Raw genomic sequence first — 24363 nt, 5'->3', positions numbered from 1 at the left:
TCCTCTCCCCTCTGTTGCTAGGCAAACTTGAAGTATAACCCCCCCTCCCTTGCCCAGCTATAAATAGGGCGGCCCCACTGATTGGCTGAAGGATCAGCTAGGGAGGCGGTCTTTCCTCGCCCGGGCTGACGTCAGAAGGGGGGGGGCGGTGGGGAGAGAAATTGCGGCAAGCAACATTATTTTTCCTCCTCTTCCCTCCCTCCCTCCTTCCCTCCTTCCACCAGACAGAATGAACTGCAGCCCAAGAGGCGGGTGGGGGGCATAAGGGGGGGCGCATGGCACCCCCATCCTGGAGAAGGAGGGGCAGGCGAGGGGATCTGGACCCAGAGTCTAGGAAAGGCTGCCCCCCCCCCCCATTGTAAAACCCAAACAGCATTTGTGATGCTTTTCAGCCCCTGGAGGATGAAAGCGATGATGCAACAATGGAGAATTTTCAAGGCTCGGCCCCGTTGCATCCTTAAATACGGCTGCATCTTCCTAGGGTTGCTTTGCTCCAAAAGGACAGCCCCCCCCCCCCAAAAAAAGCGCTCAAGTGGGTTTTTTGTCTGGAGGGTTTTGCCTTGTAAGCCCCACTGCCCCAAACAGGATCCCTGTCCTGGGAATTTCAGTTCTGGAGACCTCCCCTACAAAAAGATATTGATGGAAGGCCTGAAGCATAAAACGTCTCAGGAAAGACTTCACAAACTCCATCTGTAGAGTCTGGAGGACAGAAGGGAAAGGGGGGACAGGATCGAAACATTTAAATATATTAAAGGGTTAAATAAGGTCCAGGAGGGAAGTGTTTTTAATAGGAAAGTGAGCCCAAGAACAAGGGGGCACAATCTGAAATTAGTTGGGGGAAAGATCAGAAGCAACATGAGAAAATATTATTTTACTGAAAGAGTAGTAGATGCTTGGAACAAACTTCCAGCAGACGTGATTGGTCAATCCACAGTAACTGAATTGAAACATGCCTGGGATGAACATAGATCCATTGTAAGATAAAACACAGGAAATAGTATAAGGGCAGACTAGATGGACCACGAGGTCTTTTCCTGCCGTCTATGTTTCTTTTTATTTTATTTATTATTTGGACTTATATGCCGCCCCTCTCCAAAGACTCGGGGGGACTTACAGCATATAAAAACATGAAGAGCATGTCCAAATTTAAAATCAATTTAACTAATCTAAAAAAAAAACCCAAATCCTTAAAATTCAAAAGTAAGATTAAAAACCATTAACCAATGCAATTCCCAAGAAACTGGGTGGGAATGGAGGACCACTTTGGTTCCTCTCCATTCCCACCAATTCTGCCTGCCACCATCCAGGGGAAAGGATTTAAAGTGAGCATCAGCTTTTCGGGCCAGGGGATGATGGCAAAACTCGGTGCTTGCTTTGTTTGATTATTTGACTGATTGACTGATTGGTTTCTAGGCCATCCTTCTCCAGAGACTCAGGTTATATAGCTTGTCTGTTATATTTTTCTGTGCATTTCCATCTCTTTGCAAACGGCTTTCACGAAGACACCAGTAAAGGAGAGGATTATTTGCAGCTCAGGGTTGAAACGGAGGGGTCCCTGCTATTCCTTGGAGCTTGGCGATTTTCCTGCGGATGTTTCATAGCTACCACGAGTACCCTAAAGTACCCATCATCCATGCACTGATGACGTTCCCTAGATGGGTCACGAAACGTCTCCAAGGAAACCGCCACGCTCAAAGACCCCCAAGGAAGTGTGGGGTGGGCAAACCCACACAAGGAGGGTGGGACTCAGCAGAGGGAGACCCTCCCCAGTCTTTGCAGGCCGTTTGCAAGAAGACTCTGCTGTTGGTGTGACTTTTTAATGGGGGGTTTTGTGGCTTCTGCTTCTTGTTTTCCAGGACCTGGTGAAGAGCCACTTGATGTACGCGGTGCGAGAGGAAGTCGAAGTCCTGAAAGAGCAGATCAAAGAACTCGTGGAGAAAAACAGCCAGTTGGAGCAAGAGAACAGCCTGTTGAAGACCTTGGCCAGCCCAGAGCAGCTGGCTCAGTTCCAGACGCAACTCCAGACGGGGAATTCGGCGGGCGCCTCTTCGCAAACGCAAGGGACGAACCAAGCTGCGCCGCCAAACCCCGGACCTTCGGCCTAGTCAGTTTCAAGCACTTGAGATTTCCCGCACTCTGCATTCTGCGGAGAAGGCTGGACTGCAGGAACCCCCCAGCGGTCTCTGCATGCTGCCTCCTGCCCCCCTCCTCAAATGATGAAGACTCGCCCTCCCCTTGCAAAACATGGGTTTCCTTTCCAGTATTAAAATGGGTGGTGGTGGGAAGAGCAGGAGAGGGTTGGAAATTTTCTCTTGGGATTTTTTTCCTTAAAAAATTAAAAACCCTGGGCCTGGGAGGGAGGGGGGGTCTCGCCACCATTCAGGGAATGAGCACAAATGCACTGGGGCGACTTGATCAGCTTCCGCAGCGGAAGAAAACGAAAATAATACGTACGAGTTTTCGTGTGCCTGAAGCTCATTTTTCTCCCTTCCTTAAACGAACTTTCCTTCCGTGCAATTTCCGCGATGAATTCAAGCGCTGGTTTATTTTTAGGCCTGGCAATGTGAAGAATCTGGCTGGGGGTAGTGAGGGTGAAGCCCACTCCTCTTAGCTTGTCCCATCAGGAAGCCAAAGGAATAACGGGGTGCAGAAAGAACTTTGGGGAAACTGAGGGACAGTGAGAAAGAAATGGGACGGAAGGAGCTTTTGGTGCCTGCAGTCTTTAAAAATGAAAAAAAAAATAGATGTGCACTCATTTTCTGTAGCCAAGTAAGGTGCAAAAAATATAAATACATTTTTTTTAAAATAAAAAAAATCACCTATTTGCTAGGAGAGGAACCGGTCGATTAAAAAAATGCTGTGACACAGGATGAAGGTTTGTTTGCTTACTGTATATTTGTGTATTTAGTGTACAATTACTTTGTAAAATAGGAACTTGTAACTACTCCATTCAGTTGTACAGAGTGAATTTAAACCAAGAATGAACTGAATCAGTTTGGAATAGCGATTTTTTTTTCCCTTTTAGGTTTTTTTTTTTTAAACTTAATTTTATTTTTATTTTATTTTTTTTGACGCTACATGGATTCGATTTTGCACCTATGCGGCTCTTTTTTTTTCTTTTCCTTTCCGGGAATCAGCTGGTGCTGCTTAATGTCCGTTGCCTTGTGAAACCGACCGGGATTTGCCTTCGCGGCTCCGGTTGATGTGGGCTGCGGGTGGGGGAGGGGAAGGGATAAATTCACCAAAGCAAAAGAAAAATGTTTAAAAAAAATTAAAATTCCTCACATTTTGGAGCAGGGGGTGGGTGGGCATACGATCTGTGTAATGAGATGCATATGTTCTTGTGCATGTTCTGGGCGTTTGAATTGGGAGGAAAATTGGTCAAAAATAAAAAAAGTACCAGTATATTTAACAATTGCACTTGTCAAACTTCCAATAAAGCATACCATGTTGATATAGAATCTGTGAGTTCGATTCTAGGTAAGAGGCTGATATCTCTCTCTCTCTCTCTCAATCACATCTGCTCAACAAAACCTCAGTAAACGCTCAGCTCCTTTCAATTTCCTAGACTTCTACCCCTGTGCAAGGGATTATGCCAGTGGTTCTCAACCTAATGCAATCCCTCGTGTTGTGGTGGCCCCCAGCCATAAGCCTGGCACCAATTCTCCCAACAGAGCTTGAAGTGGATTGGCAGGAAGGTCAGAGAGATGCCCCCACTGTAAACGCCTGATTGATAAGCTTGAGTTCCTAACACCAGGGGAAATTTGTATTTTTCCAGGATCTTAGGCGACTTCTGAAACGGTCCTTCGACCCCCCCAAAGGGGTCCTGACCCCCAGGTTGAGAACCACTGGATTATGGGGTCATTAAAAGAAGAAGTTGATATAGAAGCTGTGATGTGACAAGGACTCTGGGTCAGTCAAAAGCCAGATTCAACCAGGGCTTTTGGTTTTTTGCAAAACCTCGTTTTAAAACAAAATAGCAAAACACACTGCTCAAAAAATTAAAATAAAGGGAACACTTAAGCAACACAATATAACTCCACTTAAATCCAACTTCTGTGAAATCCAGCTGTCCACTTAGGAAGCAACACTGATTGACCATCAATTTCACCTGCTGTTGTGCACATTTAACTTTGTTCAGAACAAAGGATTCCATGAGAATATTTCATTCATTCAGACCTAGGGTGGGTTCTTTGAGGGTTCCCTTTAATTTTTGAGCATTGTAATAATAATAGGGTATAACTAGCCTTTTAAAATTGAATCTGACGAACGTTAACAGTGTCTTGTGCTTCAAATGTGGAATGAATTGCATCGTTCGCGCCACAATTAAATGGATTTGTGCTTTAGGTGATGCTGAGTGTTATTTTGAGATGCTTTTGTGCATCGGTTCCTTTGATTGATCCTTCATGAACCCCTGCAAGAGGAGGCGATGGCTATTACCGGGTGCTACCAGTGCGCTGCCTGTGCAGCTTCGGTTGTCTTGCGCGTGTGTGTGAACCAGTGAGTTTTTGCTTTCGCCCATGCTCACGCTGAAACCTCACGAGGGGATGCGCAGCGCATGCCTGAGATTTCGGCAATTATTTTTTGCTTCGTGCTCATGCGCAGAAGCAAAAAAGTGGCCGAAATCTCACGCATGCACATGACCCCTCGCGAAATTTTGCTTCTGCACATGCACTCGAATTTTTTAAAATATGAAAAATTGAAGTTATGGGTTGCACCAGTAGCAACTCATAACAGGTACCACTAACTAAGCCCCACGAATCCCAGCGACCGGTTAGGTCCCACAGAGTTGGCCTTCTCCGGGTCCCATCGACTAAATGTCGTTTGGCGGGACCCAGGGGAAGAGCCTTCTCTGTGGTGGCCCCAACCCTCTGGAACCAGCTCCCCCCGGAGATTAGAATTGCCCCCACCCTCCTTGTCTTTCCTAAACTCCTTAAAACCCACCTTTGCCATCAGGCATGGGGGAATTGAGACATCTCCCCCGGGCCTATACAGTTTATGCATGGTATGTTTGTGTGTATGTTTTTGCTTTTTAATAAGGGGTTTTTAGTGACTTTTATATTATTAGATTTGTTATACATTGTTTTATTATTGTTGTGAGCTGCCCCGAGTCTACGGAGAGGGGTGGCATACAAATCTAAGAAATAATAATAATAATAATAATAATAATAATAATAATAATAATAATAATAACAACTTTCTTTTTAAATATCTTTTATTAATTTTGCACTTTTAAAAAGAAAATGCAAAAGTAGATATACAGAAGAAAATCAAATAAAATTAAATTAATAATGGTATACATAGATATTAGCATTAATGTTACCGGTAGCTCTTTATATGGCACCCTAGAGAAATTATGAAAGAGACTTGGTTACACAGAGGAAGACAACATGTTGAGAAGCAATCATGGCTTGTGTGTTAGTCACAGTTAGAGATGTAAACCTGAGGATTTGACTTTGACTGGAATTTTGTTTTTAAAAACCCACGAATGCCTTTTTCTAGAGGTTCAGCCGCCCGATGGCTTCCTTCCATACTCTTCCCAGCAAAAAGAGACCTGGAGCTTAGTTAACTAGATTAGGGGTGATTCAACTCCTACGGAGGCTCATTGTTTTGCTTCTCGCTAAACAAACTTGTGGCTCTGTGATGTACAAATTTCCTTCTCCCTGATTCCCGGCTCCAAATTATTTGCAGGAGCTCTTCTCCGAAATGAACAGCTGGCTTCTGTTTGTCGTTTCCAAACACACCCCTGAAAATGTGAGCCTTTCCCCTTACCCATCGTTTTTTGCAGGATAAGAAATTGTCAGCGTGGAGTGTGGGAGAAATGGTACAGGACCTCACAAATCTCACAAATGTGTTTTAGGATTGCTGAGAATTACAGGATTCTACTGTCAGAAAGGACTTAGAACAGTAGACTTGGAAGGGGCCTTAGAAGTGGTCCAGTCCAACCCCTGGCTCAAGCAGGAGACTTTGTACTATTTCAAACAAATTTATTTATTTACTTATTTAATTGGATTTATCTGCCACCCAACTCCCAATCTCTTAAAAACCTCCATTGACTTGAGAACCCACAACTTCTGGTGGCAGATTGTTCCACTGATTGATTATTCTAATTTTCAGGAATAGAATAGAATAGAATATGGAATGGAATGCAATAGAAGAATGTAGAATAGAATAGAATGAAATAAGAATAGAAATAGAATAGAATTAGAATAGAATAGAATTATTTATTGGCCAAGTGTGATCAGACACACAAGGAAGTTGTCTTTGGTGTAGATGCTCTCAGTGTACATAAAAGAAAATATAAATTTGTCAAGAATCAGGAGGTACAACACTTAAGGATTGTCATAGGGGTCAAATAAGCAATCAGGAAACAATCAATATTAATATAAATCTTAAGGATCCAAGCAACAAGTTACAGTCATATTGTCCTAAGTGGGAGGAAAAGTGTGATAGGAATGATGAGAAAAAACTAGTCGTAATAGTAGTGCAGACTTAGTAAATAGTTTGACAGTGTTGAGGGAATTATTTGTTTAGCAGAGTGATGGCGTTCGGGGAAAAACTGTTCTTGTGTCTCTTTGTCTTGGTGTGCAGTGCTCTGTAGCGACGTTTTGAGGGTAGGAGTTGAAGCAGTTTATGTCCAGGATTCGAGGGGTGAGTAAATATTTCCACCGCCCTCTTTGACTTGTGCAGTCTATAGGTCCTCAATGGAAGGCAGGTTGGCAGCCATTGTTTTGTTCAGCAGTTCTGATTCCCCGTAGTTCTACCTGTGTCTTTATAAGACGACTGTCCAATAACTCTGTGTGTTTGTGTGTGTATGCCTTCAACTTCATCTGGACTCCAACGAACCATTTTTCAGAAAATGGAAATTCGATTTCCGAAGTGGTGTGCCATTGCCTCCTTCCTAAGGCTGCGAGAGAGTGGCTGGCCCAAGTCCTCTGTATTTTTTTTCTTGGCCAGCGTTTTTTAATCGCTATCTCATTCGGCTTTTTAGTCAAGTGAAAAATCCAGTTTTCTCTTTGGGACTTTGCTTCCAACTCTACAACTGTCCAACTCCATCCTTGGACTACCCACCTGTATCTTAAACCAATGGCTAAAGATAAATACTGCAGTTTTGATTATCTTCCATGGAGCATCCTTTGAGGATTTGAAGAGTCCCATAAGTTGTTTTTCTTCTTCTTCCCGTTAAATTTCTCCTTCTGCTTCAACAGTTCTTCATATAAGACTTAGTTGCTATTTCCGATCTACACACTTTGAAAGAAAGGGGGGGGGGAGATGGCAATTTGCAGGGATATAGGACAGAAGCGGCTGAAATTAAAATATTCCCTGCGTAAATCTTAACTCCAACTTTGGTAATTGCAGCAATTGTGGGGTAATTCCCTTGCCCCAAAACACTCCTCTCAACTTTTCCAATCTTATTTCGGATACGTACAGTTTCCTAATAGGATTTGATCGGTTGCAACTGCAGCCAAGACAAATATGTGTTTATTCTGCATCTTCCAACTGTGACGTTAAACTTTATATTTACACTTTTTTTTAAGCCAATCGATAGTTGTTCTTCCTGTAGAAAATTACAAAAGACCAGATATTTTTCTGTTGTGGTTAGCTCTGGCCCAGCTCCTGCCCCAAGGAATGTGGAGGTGGATGTGGGGGAGACATCCACATGCCGCAGGCCTGTTTTGCTCCAAGTAGAATCTGCTGACAAAGTCTCCTCTGACCAAGGAAGCGTGAGTGACAGGGAAGAGGGGAGTTTGACAGACCACCCAGGAGGAGATCAATCATCTGTATCATCCCTGGATTCTGAAGAAGAATTAATGACACATCCACGCATGCGTAGAGTGATGCATAGGAGACAACTGAAGGATTATTATAAGAGAAAATGAGGCCACCTGTGGTTGGGTGGGGCTGCTGTAATTAGTGCTACAGATAAAAGCGCAGCCTGGTGTTTTAGCTTCATGGCAGTTTATCTGATTCATTGTTTCGTCAAGATTGTGGTTTTTTTTGCTGTTCAAGATTGTGTGTGGACTCTCTGGACTTTAGAATTGGACTCAATTTCCCAGTTATTGGGTGAGCAGTTGGACTGCATTTCACCTGTGCCTTGTGTGTACCAGAAAATCCCTTTGACATTTAAAAAGGGAGCTGTTTCTGTTTTTCTGTTGATAAAAACTTTTGGCTTTTCCTTTTATTGTGTGGTGTGTGTCTTCCTGGACTAATTACCCTGTAATTACGGGCAGTTGAAACACGCCAGCAGAACATTTTTCCCTGGGAAAATGGTGGAATAAAGAAAATGGTGGAATAAAGATAAATTGTGAGCCGCTCCAAGTCTTCGGAGAGAGGCATCATACAAATCTAATTAATAATAATAATAATAATAATAATAATAATAATAATAATAATAATAATAATTTATGCTAATTCTGTGCATCAATCGTATTCAATATATTTATTGACCTAAAGCTAGAAGATAACTTATACTACTTGTGTTTTTATGGTGTTAGTGTTATTATTTCTGTTGTTAGGATGGCTGTCTGGTTCCTGTTTCCTGGGAAAAATAAATTATTATTATTTTTGAATCAGGAACCCAGATAAAAGTCCTTGCTGTGGTCTCTTGTGGCCAGGAAAAAAAGATTATTTTTTCTGCTACTCATAATGTCATTGGCTTCTGCAGTCAGAGGTTAATTTACGATTGATTTTTTTATGAGATGGACACAAATAAAAGCTGGCTTCAAAACTAAAGAGACATGAGACAAGCATGGGATTACAATTGCTTGTGGGAAATACTGCTAGCTTTGATTTTTCTGGTAAAAAGAGAGAGTTTAAAAAAAACCATACAAGCAACACGTTACAGTCATACAGTCCTAAGTGGGAGGAAATGGGTGATAGGAATGATGAGAAAAAACTAGTAGTAATAGTAGTGCAGACTTAGTAAAAAGTTTGATAGTGTTGAGGGAATTATTTGTTAGCAGAATGATGGCGTTTGGGGAAAAACTGTTCTTGTGTCTAGTTGTCTTGGTGTGCAGTGCTCTGTAGTGACTTTTTGAGGGTAGGAGTTGAAACAGTTTATGTCCAGGATGCGACGGGTCAGTAGATATTTTTCACAGCCCTCTTTTTGACTCGTGCAGTCTACAGGCAATGGAAGGCAAGTTGGCACAAGTTGTTTTGTTCTGCAGTTCTGATTCTCCTCTGAAGTCTGTGTCGGTCTTGTTGGGTTGGTTATAGAGAAGAGTAGCACTAAAAAAATTATTTTTAAAACCTCCCCAAAAATCCAAGCAGAGAAAGCATTGCAGTGTTTACATTTGTCTGGCAAAAGAGTCAACCACCCATACTTGAAAATTAATCGGCCTTCAGGGTAGAGAAACATTCGATAATAACTCTCGGGCTTGTTGTTTGCCAAGATTATTTTATTTAAACAGTTCTCCGCTCTTGGCAGTAGTTTGCGTACAGCTCCGGATGTTGCTGAAAGGATGCAAATTCTCTCCTGGGATTTTCCTTCCAGGCTACCAGTAGTAATAAGGGTGAGGTGGAGGACAACATGTTTTGAGTTTTCTCCAAGGAGCTATAGGACAATGAGCTCAGAGAACTTTGAAAAAGGATCAACACATTTATGGAGAACGTATCAGTCGCTTCATTTTTTTTTAATGGCTAAGAAGAATCAATACATCATTACGTCTTTCAATTAACCTAATTCTACGTAGCTTCTGTTTTGATAATCTCACACTGCTAACCACAGCATACAAAACTTTCACCGGACCAATCTTTGAATATAGCTCATCCGTCTGGAGCCCACACCGCATTTCAGACACAAACACTCTAGAAAATGTCCAGAGATACTTTACGAGAAGAGCCCTCTACTCCTCCACTCGCAACAGAATACCCTACACAACTAGATTCACAATCCTGGGTTTAGAAAGCTTAGAACTATGTCACCTTAAAAACGACCTAAGCATAGCCCATAAAATCATCACTACAACGTCCTTCCTGTCAACAACTACTTCAGCTTCACCCACAACAACACACGAGCACACAACAGATGCAAACTTAAAGTCAACTGCTCTAAACTTGACTGCAGAAAATATGACTTTAGTAACCGAGTAGTTGATGCATGGAACTCACTACCAGACTCTGTAGTATGTTCACCTAACCCCCAAACCTTGACCCTTAGACTCTCCATCGTTGACCTCTCCCGATTCCTAAGAGGTCAGTAACGGGCGTGCATAAGTGCACCAGCGTGCCTTCCGTCCTAATGTTTCTCTTTTACTAGTATATATATATAAATAAAATATCTTTGTATACCATAAATATGTACTTGACAAAACAAAATAAATAAATCTTAGGACGGGTCTCCAATCTTGGCAACTGGTGGACTTCGATAATTTTTAAGACTTGTGGAATTAAAGTCCACAAGTCTGAAAAGTTGCTAAGTTTGGACTCTTCGGATGGCTTAAGAACAGGTGATATTAATAAATGGATCACATCTTAATTCAAACCAATGTGTAGCTGCTCAGTAAATTATAGAAAAAGAGCTTTCTTAGAAATGAAACTTGTTTTCTATATCCATTCGTAGCATGAATAAAGATTCTTGAGTGGTGCCTTTTTCTTTTTAACCCGACAGAAATACACTGCTCAAAGGGAACCCTTAAACAACCCAAGTCAATCCAACTTCTGTGAAATCCAACTGTCCACTTAGGAAGAAACACTGATTGACCATCAATTTCACCTGCTGTTGTGCACATTTAATTTTGTACAGAACAAAGGATTCAATGAGAATATTTCATTCAGATCTAGGATGTGTTATTTGAGGGTTCTCTTCATTTTTTTGAGCAGTATATATGATGGAAGAGTCAAATCTGAGTGTGTGTATGTGTGTGTGATTTGGGGGACATACATTTTAAAACACAAAATTCAACTCCACTTGCACAAATATTGTCCATTCCCTCCTACAGGAAATTCAAAAAAGGTCAAAAAATTAGAAGTGGATGAAGGCTTGAAGTGAGATGGGTGCAAACAAAATATTCCAGGACACGAATTGTGAAAATTATTTGCAATACCTGGGTGTAAAGAACAGGAAAATCTGACATTTGCCATTATTTGGACAATTCCTGTTTGCTGTTGACTAATTCTGCAAACAAGGAGGCAGTTGTAACCCAAACCAATTTATGTGAGGTTTACACATTGGCACTTTCGTTAGTTACAAAGCGCCACTGTAGAAAACGCATTGCTTGTAAGCATTAGTTTCAGAAAAGGGTTTTGCGTGAGAAGCAAAGTCAAAGTTCGAAGAAGCAAAGTTTTGTTTAGTAAATTACGATTCGGTAAGTTACTGCACCATCCACAATTTAAGTCCAGCCAAAGAAAATGAGGCAGAGTGGTCCTTAAATCAACATTTTTTTCTTTTAAAAAAAGGATATACCGGTAACTTAAATCACTGAAGATGAGAGACAATGTCTTCATATGTTTTCCTCTTCAGCTTTCTAGGTCGTTTTGACCTGTGAGATTGTCATTATCGTATGAGTTTAGAAGCTGAGGTTGTTTAGAAGGATAAGACGGCAGGTTCCCTTCTAGTTTGATATTTTAAAATTTCTTGAGTTTTAACTGCCTACAAACTGAACAAATAAAATCTTGCAGAATACCCTCACTCAGTTAAAGACCTCGGAATACTTATATCCAATGACCAAAGTGCCAAAGCCCACTGCAACAACATCGCCAAAAAGGCTTTAAGTGTAGTCAACCTAATTCTACGCACCTTTTGCTCCGGCAATCTCACACTAATTACCAGAGCCTACAAAACCTTCGCTAGACCCATCCTCGAATATAGCTCATCTGTTTGGAACCCATACTGCATCTCGGACATTAACACCATTGAAAATGTCCAAAAATACTTCACCAGAAGAGCCCTTCACTCCTCCACTCGAAACAGAAGACCCTATGAATCAAGACTTACAATCCTGGGTCTAGAAAGCTTAGAGCCTCAAACACAATCTAAGTATTTCCCACAAGGTTATATGCTGCAACGCCCTGCCTGTCAATGATTATTTCAGCTTCAACCACAACAACACAAGAGCACGCAACAGATTCAAGCTTAATATTAAACGTGCCAAATTTGGCTGTAAAAAATATGACTTTAGCAATCGAGTTGTCGAAGTATGGAACTCATCCCCTAACCCCCAACACTTTACCCTTAGACTATCCATGGTTGACCTCACCAGGTTCCTAAGAGGTCAGTAAGGGGCGTACATAAGTGTATCAGAGTGTCTACCATTCCCTGTCCTATAGTCTCTCATATATCTCTTCTATCCATTATATCTCCTCTATCTCTTATATTTTCTGCTATTCTCTCTAGTTATATTTTACTCCTATATTGCTCTTCTATACTCTCTTTGATACATTCTACTCGTATATATCCTCCATAACCTTCATTCAAAGTGTTGGTTATGACCTTTAAAGTCCTTCATGGCATTGGACCAGAATATCTCCAAGACCGCCTCCTGCCGCACGAATCCCAGCGACCGATTAGATCCCACAGAGTGGGCCTTCTCCGGGTCCCGTCAACTAAACAATGTCGGTTGGCGGGCCCCAGGGGAAGAGCCTTCTCTGTGGCGGCACCGGCTCTCTGGAACCAACTCCCCCCGGAGATTAGAACTGCCCCTACTCTCCTTGCCTTCCGTAAACTCCTTAAAACCCACCTTTGCCGTCAGGCATGGGGGAATTGAAAAATCTCCCCCTGGGCATGTTTAATTTATACATGGTATGCTTGTGTGTGTGTCTGTTAGTTTATGGGGTTTTTTAAATTTCTAAATATTTTAATTAATTGCATTATTTATGATTTGTTTCACTTGTTGTGAGCCGCCCCGAGTCTTCGGAGAGGGGCGGCATACAAATCCAAATAATAAATAAAATAAATAAATAAATAATAAATAAATAGTGTATTATTGTGTATTGGACAAAACGAATAAATAGAATAGGTATAACAAGCGGAAGAGGGAGATTGTGATCCCACTGTATAGAGCGCTGGTGAGACCACATTTGGAATACTGTGTTCAGTTCTGGAGACCTCACCTACAAAAAGATATTGACAAAGTTGAACGGGTCCAAAGACGGGCTACAAGAATGGTGGAAGGTCTTAAGCATAAAACGTATCAGGAAAGGCTTCATGAACTCAATCTATATAGCCTGGAGGACAGAAGGAAAAGGGGGGACATGATCGAAACATTTAAATATGTTAAAGGGTTAAATAAAGTTCAGGAGGGAAGTGTTTTTAATAGGAAAGATCAGAAGCAACGTGAGAAAATATTATTTCACTGAAAGAGTAGTAGATCCTTGGAACAAACTCCCAGCAGACGTGGTCGGTAAATCCACAGTAACTGAATTTAAGCATGCCTGGGATAAACATATATCCATCCTAAGATAAAATACAGGAAATAGTATAAGGGCAGACTAGATGGACCAGGAGGTCTTTTTCTGCCGTCAGTTTTCTATGTTTCTATGTTTCTAAATAAAAATAAAAATAACATAAATACTTTCAACCTCTATAGTTATTCAAAAGTGGGCTTTGCTGAAAAAGGAAGGATGCTAAGGATATAACCGAAGCCCTTGGCCTCCTAAGAGACGGCGTAGGTAGGAACACTTTGCAAACATGGGAATTGGCAGCAAGAACAAAGAATTCTCTTAGGAGAGTAAACATTTCCAGGCTACGTGTAGTGGAAACCTCGGAGCTCATGGAAACATCGCTGCCAAGATGCTAACGCTGTCTTTTCTCCTAATTTCGCCCAACTAACTTCATCCAATTTTTGGACCCCGGCCTAGTTAGAACTGATCATGGTTTCATAAAAAGTTAGCAACCGTCTCCTAGAAGAATGAAATATTTTGGGAAATATTATAAAAGCAGCATATTTCCCTATAGAGTAGAACAGAATTCTTTAAAGAATAGAATTCTTTCTTGGCCAAGTGGGATTGTACACACAAGGAATTTGTCTTTGGTGCAGATGCTCTCTGTGCATAAAAGAAAATATACATTTGTCAAGAATCATGAGGTGCAACACTTAAGAATTGTCATAGGGGTGAAATAAGCAATGAGGAAACAATGTTAATAAAAATTTTAAGGATACAAGCAACAAGTTACAGCCATACAGTCATAAGTGGCAGGAAACAGGTGATAGGAATGATGAGAAAAAACTAGTAGTAACAGTAGTGCAGACTTAGTAAATAGTTTGACAATGTTGAGGGAATTATTTGTTTAGCAGAGTGATGGCGTTCGGGGAAAAACTCTTCTTGTGTTTAGTTGTCTTGGTGTGCAGTGCTCTGTAGTGACATTTTGAGGGTAGGAGTTAGAACAGTTTGTGTCCAGGATGTGAGGGGTCAGTAAATATTTTCCCCGCCCTCTTTTTGACTCGTGCAGTCTACAAGTCCTCAACAGAAGGCAGGTTGGCAGCAATTGTTTTGATCTGCAGTTCTGATTCTCCTCTGAAGTCTGTGTCGGTCCTGTTGGGTTGCAGCACCAAACCAGACAGTTGTGGAGGTACAGATGACAGACTCAATGATTCCTCTGTAGAACTGGATCAGCAGCTCCTGGGGCAGTTTGAGCTTCCTGAGTTGGCGCAGATATAGAAATATGTTGTTTTTTCAGAGGGAGAAAGCAGCCCCTCTTAATCCTTAATAGCCAGATGTCAGCACTTAGAGAGATAAGGAGGTTATTGAAAGAAGCCAAGTATCTAGATGGCTCTATTCATAAGCAAATTCCGTACAGCAAGATCTGAACAAAGGTAGGGTTAGCCATCAGCCAAAATAGGAATTGCCCAACAAGTCCCTTTATTGCATCACCCTCCAAACTTCAAACAAATTTAATTTCTAATTTAATTTAATTTCTATGTACATGCATAGAAACATAGAAGATTGACGGCAGAAAAAGAACCTCGTGGTCCTTTTAGTCTGCCCTTATACTATCTCCTGTATTTTATCTTAGGATGGATCTATGTGTATCCCAGGCATGTTTAAATTCAGTCACTGGATTGACCAACCACGTCTGCTGGAACTTTGTTCCAAGCATCTACTACTCTTTCAGTAAAATAATATTTTCTCACGGTGCTTCTAATCTTTTCCCCAACTAACCTCAGATTATGACCCCTTGTTCTTGTGTTCACTTTCCTATTAAAAGCACTTCCCTCTTGAACCTTATTTAACCCTTTAACCTATTTGAATGTTTCGATCCTGTCCCCCCTTTTCCTTCTGTCCTCCAGACTAGACAGATTGAGTTCATTAAGTCTTTCCTGATACGTTTTATGCTTAAGACCTTCCACCATTCTTGTCACTTGTCTTTGGACCTGTTCAATTTTATCAATATCTTTTTGTAGGTGAGGTCTCCAGAACTGGACACAGTCTTCCAAATGTGGTCTCACCAGCGCTCTATACAGCGGGATCACAATCTCCCTCTTCCTGCTTGTTACACCTCTAGCTATGCAGCCAAGCATTCTACATGCTTTTCCTGCATGTGCTGGTCAGCTGATTTTTGGCCTTGGGAAAGGCCGTTTCGCCCTCTGGATGCTTCAGGGAAGCTTCCCTTCTCTAAGGCCTGGAGGCAAAAGAACCCCTCAAACCGGAAGTTTGGAAAAACCAAAGAAACCAGAAATTTGAAAAAACACACTTCTGGTTTGCCGTTGTGTTGGGGTTTTTTGCACTCTGGAGGGTTCAGAGAAGCTTCCTGAAGCCCTGGAGTGCAAAAAACAGCCCAATGGGCCGACCGGAAGTGCATTTTCCCAAATTTTCATTTTGCCCATTTGGGCATTTTTTTTCAAACTGGGACTTTGGGAAGAGTAAAGATTTAGTAGCCAACGCCTTGCTTCAGTGGGTGAGGGATGCAGACTTTGCAAGCTAAGCAGGGTTGGGTCTGGCTTGCACTTGGATGCCAAACTAAAGACTCGATTTGGACAGTATAAATTTAAAAAAGAAACAACCCCATACATCTTGGGACGTTGAAGATAAAATAGCCTTAAAAAGGCAAAAGCAATCCCAACTTTGCAATCCTGCCAGAAAAACTCCATGGAAGTGGTCAACAAGCAGGATCAAGCTGAACTCCAGGACATTTTGACTTTTAATTTAATTTACTTTTACTTTTAAAAATATCTTTATTGGTTATAGAAACATAGAAGATTGAGGGCAGAAGAAGGCCTCCTGGTCTATCTAGTATGCCCTTATAATATTTCCTACATTTTATCTTAGGATAGATATATGTTTATCCCAGGCATGTTTAAATTCAGTGACTGTGTATTGACCAACCACATCTGCTGGAAGTTTGTTCCAAGCATCTACTCCTCTTTCAGTCAAATCATATTTTCTCCCATTGCTTCTGATCTTTCCCCCAACTAACTTCACATTGTGCCTCCCTGTTCTTGTGTTCACTTTCCTATTAAAAACCCTCCTGAACTTTATTGAATCCATTAACATATTTAAATGTTTCGATCCTGTCCCCCCTTTCCCTACTGTCCTCCAGACTCTACAGATGGAGTTCATGAAGTTTTTCCTGATCAGCTTGATGCTTATGACCTTCCCCCTTTCTTGTAGCCCGTCTTTGGACCCATTCAATTGGATCAATATCTTTTTATAGGTGAGGTCTCCAGAACTGAACACAGTATTATTCCAAATGGGGTCTCACCAGCGCTCTATACAGTGGGATCACAATCTCCCTCTTCCTGCTTGTGATACCTCTAGCTATGCAGCCAAGCATCCTACTTACTTTCCCTACCGCCTGACCGCACTGTTCACCCATTTGGAGACTGTCAGAAATCACTACCCCTAAATCCTTCTCTTCTGAAGTTTTTGCTAGCACAGAACTGCCAATACAAGACTCCGCTTCTACCAGGAATGCCTTGCCAACTCTCTTTTCTTGGCTGCTTTGAGAAGTTTATCCCTTTTGGCTCTGTCGCATTTCAACGTTGATGTATCTGTGCTGCTCACGCCAATGTTTTAAGTCGGCGTCTATGGCTTGTAATTCTTTCCATATGATGCAGAGGGAAGTTGGGGAAAAGTCTTGTTCTCATTTCAGTAACAGTTCCCCTACGGAATGACTTGGACTGGAAGGAAGGAAGTCATATATTTCTTCGGTGCAGAATTGCCTCGTTGACTCCTCCGTTGTCATTCAATAAAGATTAAAATGACCTTCCAAAAAACTATAGGGGAATAATCCCAGTTCCCTTTTAAATGCTAATTACTAATTTTAAAGAAACCATTATGGAGTTGTCTGACCTTGTCTGGACTCAGAACTAGACTCCTGGGTCTGGTTAGCACCGGATTTAAAATCGCGCTAGGAATCCCAGATCAGATTCTCAAGGAAAAAAATAAATTCTGGAAGATCACAGTGGCATCTGTCAATGAAATCACTTACGTTATAGGTAAGGCCACACCTAGAATCCTGCATTCAGTTTTGATCACCACGATGTAAATAGGATGTTGAGAAAAAGTGCAGAGAAGAGCAACAAAGAAGATTAGGGGACTGGAGGCTAAAACATACGAAGAACTGTCGCAGGAATTGGGCCTGGCTAGTTTGATGAGAAGAAGGACCAGGGGAGACAGGAGAGCAGTCTTCCAGTATCCCAGGGGTTGCCCGAAAAGAAGAAGGAGTCAAACTACTGTATTCTCCAAAGCACCTGAGGGTAGAAGAAGAAGCAATGGGTGGAAACTAAACAAGGGGAGAAGCAACTTAGAACTAAGGAGGAAATTCCAGACAGTCAGAACAATTAATCAATGGAACAACTTGCCTCCAGAAGTTGTGGCTGCTCCAACACTGGACATTTTTAAGAAGATGTTGGATAACCATCGAGGGTTTCCTGCCTAAGCAGAGGGTTGGACTAGAAGACCTCCAAGGTCCCTTCCAACTCTGATATTCTATTCTATTCCATTCCATTCCAATATTCTATTCTATTCTATTCCAGGCTAGGCTAGGCTAGTGCAGTCCAGTCCAGTCCAGTCTATTCTATTCCAAATATTTTATTTTATTTTATTCTATTCTCCTCTCCTCTCCTCTACATTCCATTCCATTGCCATTCTCATTCTACTCCACTCCTACCCGTCTTCAACTTGAGAGTTTCTTTTTTTAAAAAAATACTCTTTATTAAATATATACATTGAAAACCAAAGAGAACAACAAAAACACAAGAAAAGAACCCCCCCCCAAAAAAACATAATTACATTACATGAACGCTGCTGCGAAGGGGGCCCGAGATGTTTACTGAAGTGCACACCATCGACAGAGTCAATGCCACCCGAGAATTTCTTGACCATTTCGAGATTGAAGGAGAGACTTTTGTCAACTGTTGAGTGACAGGAGATGAAACTTGGCCCTATCCCCAGAGAGCAAACATCAATCAATGCAGTGGTGCCATCCCCATTCTCCCTCAGCCAAAAAATTCAAAACTCAGCAATTGGTGAGAAAAATCTTGGGCCCCCATCGTGCACCAATCATGGGCCCCCATCGCAGCAGCATTCATGCCCTTTGTATTCAGGTAGCGCATGACAGCGCACACTTTGCCCTTGGAGGGAAACGGAATGAGGACGCTCATCCCTAACCTTCCCCACAAGGCCAGTCGATGATCTACTGACCCCTGGCACTGCTCGTGCTCTTCTGCCAGCTTCCCGCGACACGATAGCAATGCCAACTTCTCCCACGAACTTTCCCCGTGAAAGCTATGTGCTTTGTAACCTTGCTTTCTGGATAACCCTCATAGGGTTCCCTCCTGGCTGGTTTATTCATTGGAATGAAGCAACGGATAGGTGCAATTCGGAAAAACCACTAAGAATGATTTAAATTCAGAACACAGGAGCACCTAAATACAAATATTTACATTGCTTTTGATTTTTTTTTTTCATTGGCATCCTTTCAGCTCTGGAAAGTCCTTGGTGGGAACTTCTACAACTTGCCGATCCAAAAAACACACAAAACAATCATGCTTTTTAGAACTAAGACGCCTTAAACAAGATCTAAGTATTGCCCACAAGATCATACGCTGCAACGTCCTGCCTGTCGGCGACTACTTCAGCTTCAACCACAACAACACAAGAGCACACAACAGATTTAAACTTAATATTAACCGCTCCAAACTTGACTGTAAAAAATATGACTTCAGTAACTGAGTTGTCGAAGCGTGGAACTCATTACCGGATTCCGTAGTGTCATCCCCAAACCCCCAACACTTTACCCTTAGATTATCTACGGTTGACCTATCCAGATTCCTAAGAGGTCAGTAAGGGGCGAGTACAAGTGCCCTAGAGTGCCTTCCGTCCCCTGTCCTATTGCTCTCCTATATCTCCTATACCTTTCTTCTATTCCTATAAATTCTCTTCTATTCTTTCTTAGATATATTTTACTATGAGTATCTCCTCTATAATATTCATCATGTATTTTACTATGTGTATATAGATATATACCCACTAAAGCCCTCATTGTGTATTGGACAAAATCAATCAACCAACCAATCAATCAATCAATCCTAAACCCTGTTTGTTCCTTTAAAGCCAAACAGGAAATTTTCTATCAAACATTAAGTCAGTTTATTGACAACGGCAACAATATATAAAGACGGGTTTTGGTTTGGCCTGAATCTTATGTACCTCTCTTGTTCAATTTGGTGCCAAGGGTGTTCTCCATATAAACGATAGTCTCCTTTGGTCTTTTGACATTGTTTAGGATTTCACTTCCCAACCAGAAATTAATTAAATAGCAGAACGGGTTTTACAGCTAAATATGCATGTAATAGGCTCAACCTTGGCCCTCTTAAGAATTTTGGAGCCGATCCCATTTCCTTCTCTGCCATCACTTTTAAGTATGTTAATCTGAATTAAAAGCTGGTTATTGGGAGACGAGCTAAGTTGGAAGACAGCGGAAGACACCTAACCTGAATGTATGAGGCTTAAAAAGTCTTTTGTTGCATCTCTTTTACCCAGAATATATAATTTTGAGTTCAAAAATGTTATTGGGATTATCATAATATAAAATTAATCTGAATTAAAAGTTGGTTATTGGGAGACGACTCGCTAAGTTAAAAGATACCAAACCTGAATGAATGCTTCAGAAGTCTTTTGTTGCATCTCTTTGACCCAGAATATATATTTTTGAGTTAAAAAATGTTAATAGGATGATCATAATATAAAATTACCATAATCTGAATTAAAAGTTGGTTATTGGGAGACAGGCGAGGGTGGAAGACAGCAGAAGACACCTAACCTTAATGGATGAGTCTTAAAAAGCCTTTTGTTTGCATCTCTTTTACCCAAAATATATATTTTTGAGTTCAAAAATGTTAATAGGATTATCATAATATAAAATTAATCTGAAATAAAAGTTGGTTATTAGGATATGGGCTAAGTTGGAAGACAGCGGAAGAAACCAAATCTGAATGGATGAGGCTTAAGAAGTCTGTATTGCATCTCTTTTACCAAAATATATTTTTTGAGTTCAAAAATGTTATTAGGATGATTGCAATACAGTATAAATTTGAATTAAAAGTTGGTTATTGGGAGATGGGATAAGTTGGAAGACAGTGGAAGACACCCAACCTGAATGAATGAGACTTAAGAAGTCTTGTTTCCTGTCTTTTACCCAGAATATATATATATTAGTTCAAACATTTTATTAGATTTATCATAATATAAAATACAAATGAAAAGAAAGGGAGGAGAGAAATGGGAAAGCAAAAGAGAAGGAAAGAAGATGTGTAGGATAAATGAGGAAAGAAAGAAAAATTAGCCTGCAACTTTTCTCAGGACAGGAGTATGCAAAATAAATTGATAGTTATTTATTAATTATTTTATTAGCAATAAATAAACCAGCCATCTCTACAGCAGCAAAGTAGCTGAATCAGCAAGGTCAAGATTTCATCCCCTCTTTCCTCTTGAACTCAAAATCATGAAGCCATTTCCAGAGAGAAGCAAAGCTGGACGTCCTATTTTCTCTAGTTGAAAAATTCCCTTTTGGGGGGTTTTTGTCTTCAGGTGGAGTCTTGATTTTCTGCAAAACGGTGCTGGGGTGAGAGGCACCGCCTTCCTTAAGCGATGAAGAGGAGGGTGAACTCTGTACAGGGAATGGCAGAAACCGTTTCGGCCGTTTTCCCTTTTGCAACATGAATCACCCATTTCTCAGATAAGGTCTGGTGTTTGTGCCTCTGGTTGCTAAGGAGATGGCCAGCCACGTTGACTAATGCAGGTGGCAATGAATAGGCAGGGGAAAGTGGCATTATTAATTTATTATTTATTTATTTATTTATTGGATTTGTATTCCGCCCCTCTCCGAGGATTATGTATGCATTTAATTGAACAGAGACAGAGAGAGAGACAGAGACAGAGAAAAAGAGACCTAGAGGAAAAATGAGAGAGGGAGAGAGGGAGAGGGAAACAGAAAGAGAGAGGGAGAGAGAAAGAGATAGAAAAAGAGAGAGAAAAGAGAGAAAAAGAGAGAGAGAATAAGAGAGAGAAAGAGAGAGAGAGAGAGGAAAAAGAGAAAAACAAGGGGGGAGAGAGAGACAGAAAAAAGAAGCAGAGAAGGAGAGAGAGACAGAGACAGAAAGAGAGGGAGAGACAGACAGGGAAAGAGAGAGAGAGAAAGAGAGAGAGAGAGAGAGAGAGGGAAAGAGACTGAAAAAGAGAGAAACAGAGAGAGAGAGAAAAAGAGAGAAGAATGAGAAACAGAAAGAAAGACAGAAAGAGACAGAAAGAGACAGAAAAAAAGACAGAAAGAGAAAAAGGGAGATTGAGACAGGAATAGAGAGGGAGAGAGAGAGACAGAAAAAGAGAGAAACACACAGAGAGAAAAAGAGACAGAGAAAAAGAGACAGAAGGAAGAAATACAGAGAAAAAGAGAGAGAGACAGAAAAGGAAAGAGAAAAGAGAGAGACAGAGAAAGAGAGAGGGGGAGAAACAAAAAGAGAGAGAAATAGAAGAATGAAAAACAGAAAGAAAGAGACAGAAAAAAGAAAGGCAGAGCAAGAGAGAGAGACAGAAGTAGAGAAGGAGTGAGAGAGACAGAAAAAGAGAAACAGAGAAAGAAAGAGAAAGGGAAAGAGAAAAAAAAGACAGAGAAAGAGAGGGGTGGGAGAAACAAAGAAAAAGAGACAAGGAAAGAGAGAGAGAGAAAGAGAAAGAGAGAATGTCCAGGAAGCCAAATCTCATGCGATGATGCTTTTGTGTGCGAGATTTTGCCGATTTTGGGCAATTTCTTTGCTTCCTCGCTTGCGCAAAAGCCAAATCTCGCGTGGACTCATGCGCCCACCCACCCACCAGTCAAGCAGAGCTATGCGCACAGCTCCATTTTCGCTACCACGCTATAGAGTGGCCTGTGCCAGTATTGCCGCTGTGTATGTATTTAACATCAACAGATGGTTTCCAAAGCAACCTTCTCGGTGACTCAACGTTTCTACTCCAAGTCACGGTTGCTGTGAGTAAGCCGGTGCAGACTGATAACTCAACAGTTTGCCACTTGCTTACTATCTATAGAAGGCCTGATGTTGATGGGGGCTAGGGAGGGGGGATTTTCAGGAGGGAACACATGCAGCCACAAAGCCTTCTTTTGAGGGGTTCAAGGCCATCCTGTGCCCACCCACCTGGGCGGAAGTGGAAGGAGGAGTTGTTACACTGGCACAACCTGAGTGGGCAACGTGAAAATTTTGTGGGTGGGGGGACAAGGGAGGTGCACTTTCAGATTCAGGTTCCCCAGTGTAGGTGCCAGGATGGCTCCGGCAATAAATTGGAACTTTGAGGAGTAGTTTTGACCTGGACTCTGGTTTAGTTCGGATGTTACCTGGGATTTTGAACCGGTTGAGCAATTGTAGTGGAAGGATATTTACTTTATTTATATTTAATTGAATTTGTATGCCTTCCCTCTCCGAGGACTTGGGGTGGCTCACAGCATATATAGTAGACATAACAATACAATAAATCCAATTAATACAATTAAAAAATTTAGAAAAATTATAAAACATTGAAAAAAAAAATATTGACATTCACCCAATAAATTACGCTAAAAACACTTGTCGGTCAGGGGGAAGATCTAATCTAAGAATGTCTTCAAACTAGACGGGAGCGGATGAGAGAGCCGTTGGTCTCTTGGCGATACAAGGCTGGCATTTGTAGCCATTGACTTATTTCCCACGCTTTCATTCACAGAGTTAATGAGAACGCTCCTGCTCGCCTTCAGCTCAGACGTCTTGCTAAGCTGAACTCTACTACTTCAGCTTCAACCACAACGACACCCGAGCACACAGCAGACACAAACCTAAATAAACTGCTCCAAACTCGTCTGTAGGAAATACGACTTTAGTAACCAAGGAGTTGATGCCTGGAACTCACTACCTGACTCTGTAGTATCGTCACCTAACCCCAAAAACTTTCCCCTTAGACTCTCCACTGTTGACCTCTCCCGATTCCGAAGAGGTCAGTAAGGGATCTGCATAAGTGCACCAGCGTGCCTTCCGTCCCCTGTCCTAACGTTTCTCTTTTACTAGTGCAGTGGTCCTTCTACTTAAGAACTTAATTCGTTCCGTGACCAGGTTGTTAAGTAGAAAAGTTTGTAAGTAGAAGCAATATTTCCTATAGGAATCAATGTAAAAGCAGATAATGTGTGCAAACGCATTAGGAAAGAAATAAAAGCTTGGAGTTTGGGTGGGAGGAGGAAGAGGAAGAAGAGGAGGAGGAGGACAGTCGCTGCGCAGAGCGAAGGGAACGGTTCTTTTCTCTGGGCCCTGGCAGAGGTTTATTCCCTCTCCAAGCGCCCAGGGAAAGGAAAATGCTTCGTTCACTCTGGGTTGCCAAAGCCTCCTTAAGCTCCACTGAAAGGCTCCTCTGGCAGCCTGAGATGGCCGGGATTAAAGGGGGAATAGCAGGAAACTGGCCGGGGCTTCATGCCGCTCTCAAATTTCCTAGGAATTTTTTCCGGGCTCGGGTTCTTAAATAGAAAATGGTTGTTAAGAAGAGGCAAAAAGAAATCTTGAACACCTGGTTCTTCTCTAGAAAAGTTCTTAAGCAGAGGCATTCTTAGGTAGAGGTACCACTGTATCATGAATATAAATATTATTATATCTTTACATACCTCCAATACGTACTTGACAACTAAAACAAACAAAAGAAGAGGCTATGAATTCATGCCGCGCCTACATTCAGGGTAAGAGGATTCCCTGTGAGTCAGCCTCCTTCCGAGATTAGAGTCTAAAGTAGCAGCGGTTCCTCTTTTACTTAGACTACCTGGGGCAAAAATGCAGCCACCTCAGCAAGGCCTCTTTCCCACCCAAACTGTGGTGAAAGACGTAGTTGCCTCGGGGTTTGGTTTTGTAGAAGCAAAACATGATGCGGCACAGCTCCCAGCACTGATGACGTTTCCTAGTTGGGTAATGAAAG

At 41.6% G+C, this 24363-nt stretch overlaps 1 protein-coding gene across 1 annotated transcript in view; it reads left to right on the top strand.

The window, feature by feature from the left end:
- The window catches only part of TSC22D1 (TSC22 domain family member 1), a 60646-nt gene extending 57185 nt beyond the window's left edge, over positions 1-3461 (top strand). Inside the window, exon 3 of the mRNA XM_070751408.1 lies at positions 1857-3461. Within this exon, the coding sequence (XP_070607509.1) occupies positions 1857-2105 (249 nt within the window). The 3' untranslated portion in view covers positions 2106-3461. The remainder of the gene's footprint in view (positions 1-1856) is intronic.
- The last annotated feature ends 20902 nt before the right edge of the window (positions 3462-24363 follow it).

The sequence above is a fragment of the Erythrolamprus reginae genome, chromosome 4, assembly GCF_031021105.1.
Source record: "Erythrolamprus reginae isolate rEryReg1 chromosome 4, rEryReg1.hap1, whole genome shotgun sequence".
In the NCBI taxonomy this organism is placed as follows: domain Eukaryota; kingdom Metazoa; phylum Chordata; class Lepidosauria; order Squamata; family Dipsadidae; genus Erythrolamprus; species Erythrolamprus reginae.
The sequence above is the reverse complement of the archived record's forward strand: the minus strand, read 5'-3'. Positions and strand labels throughout refer to the sequence as shown.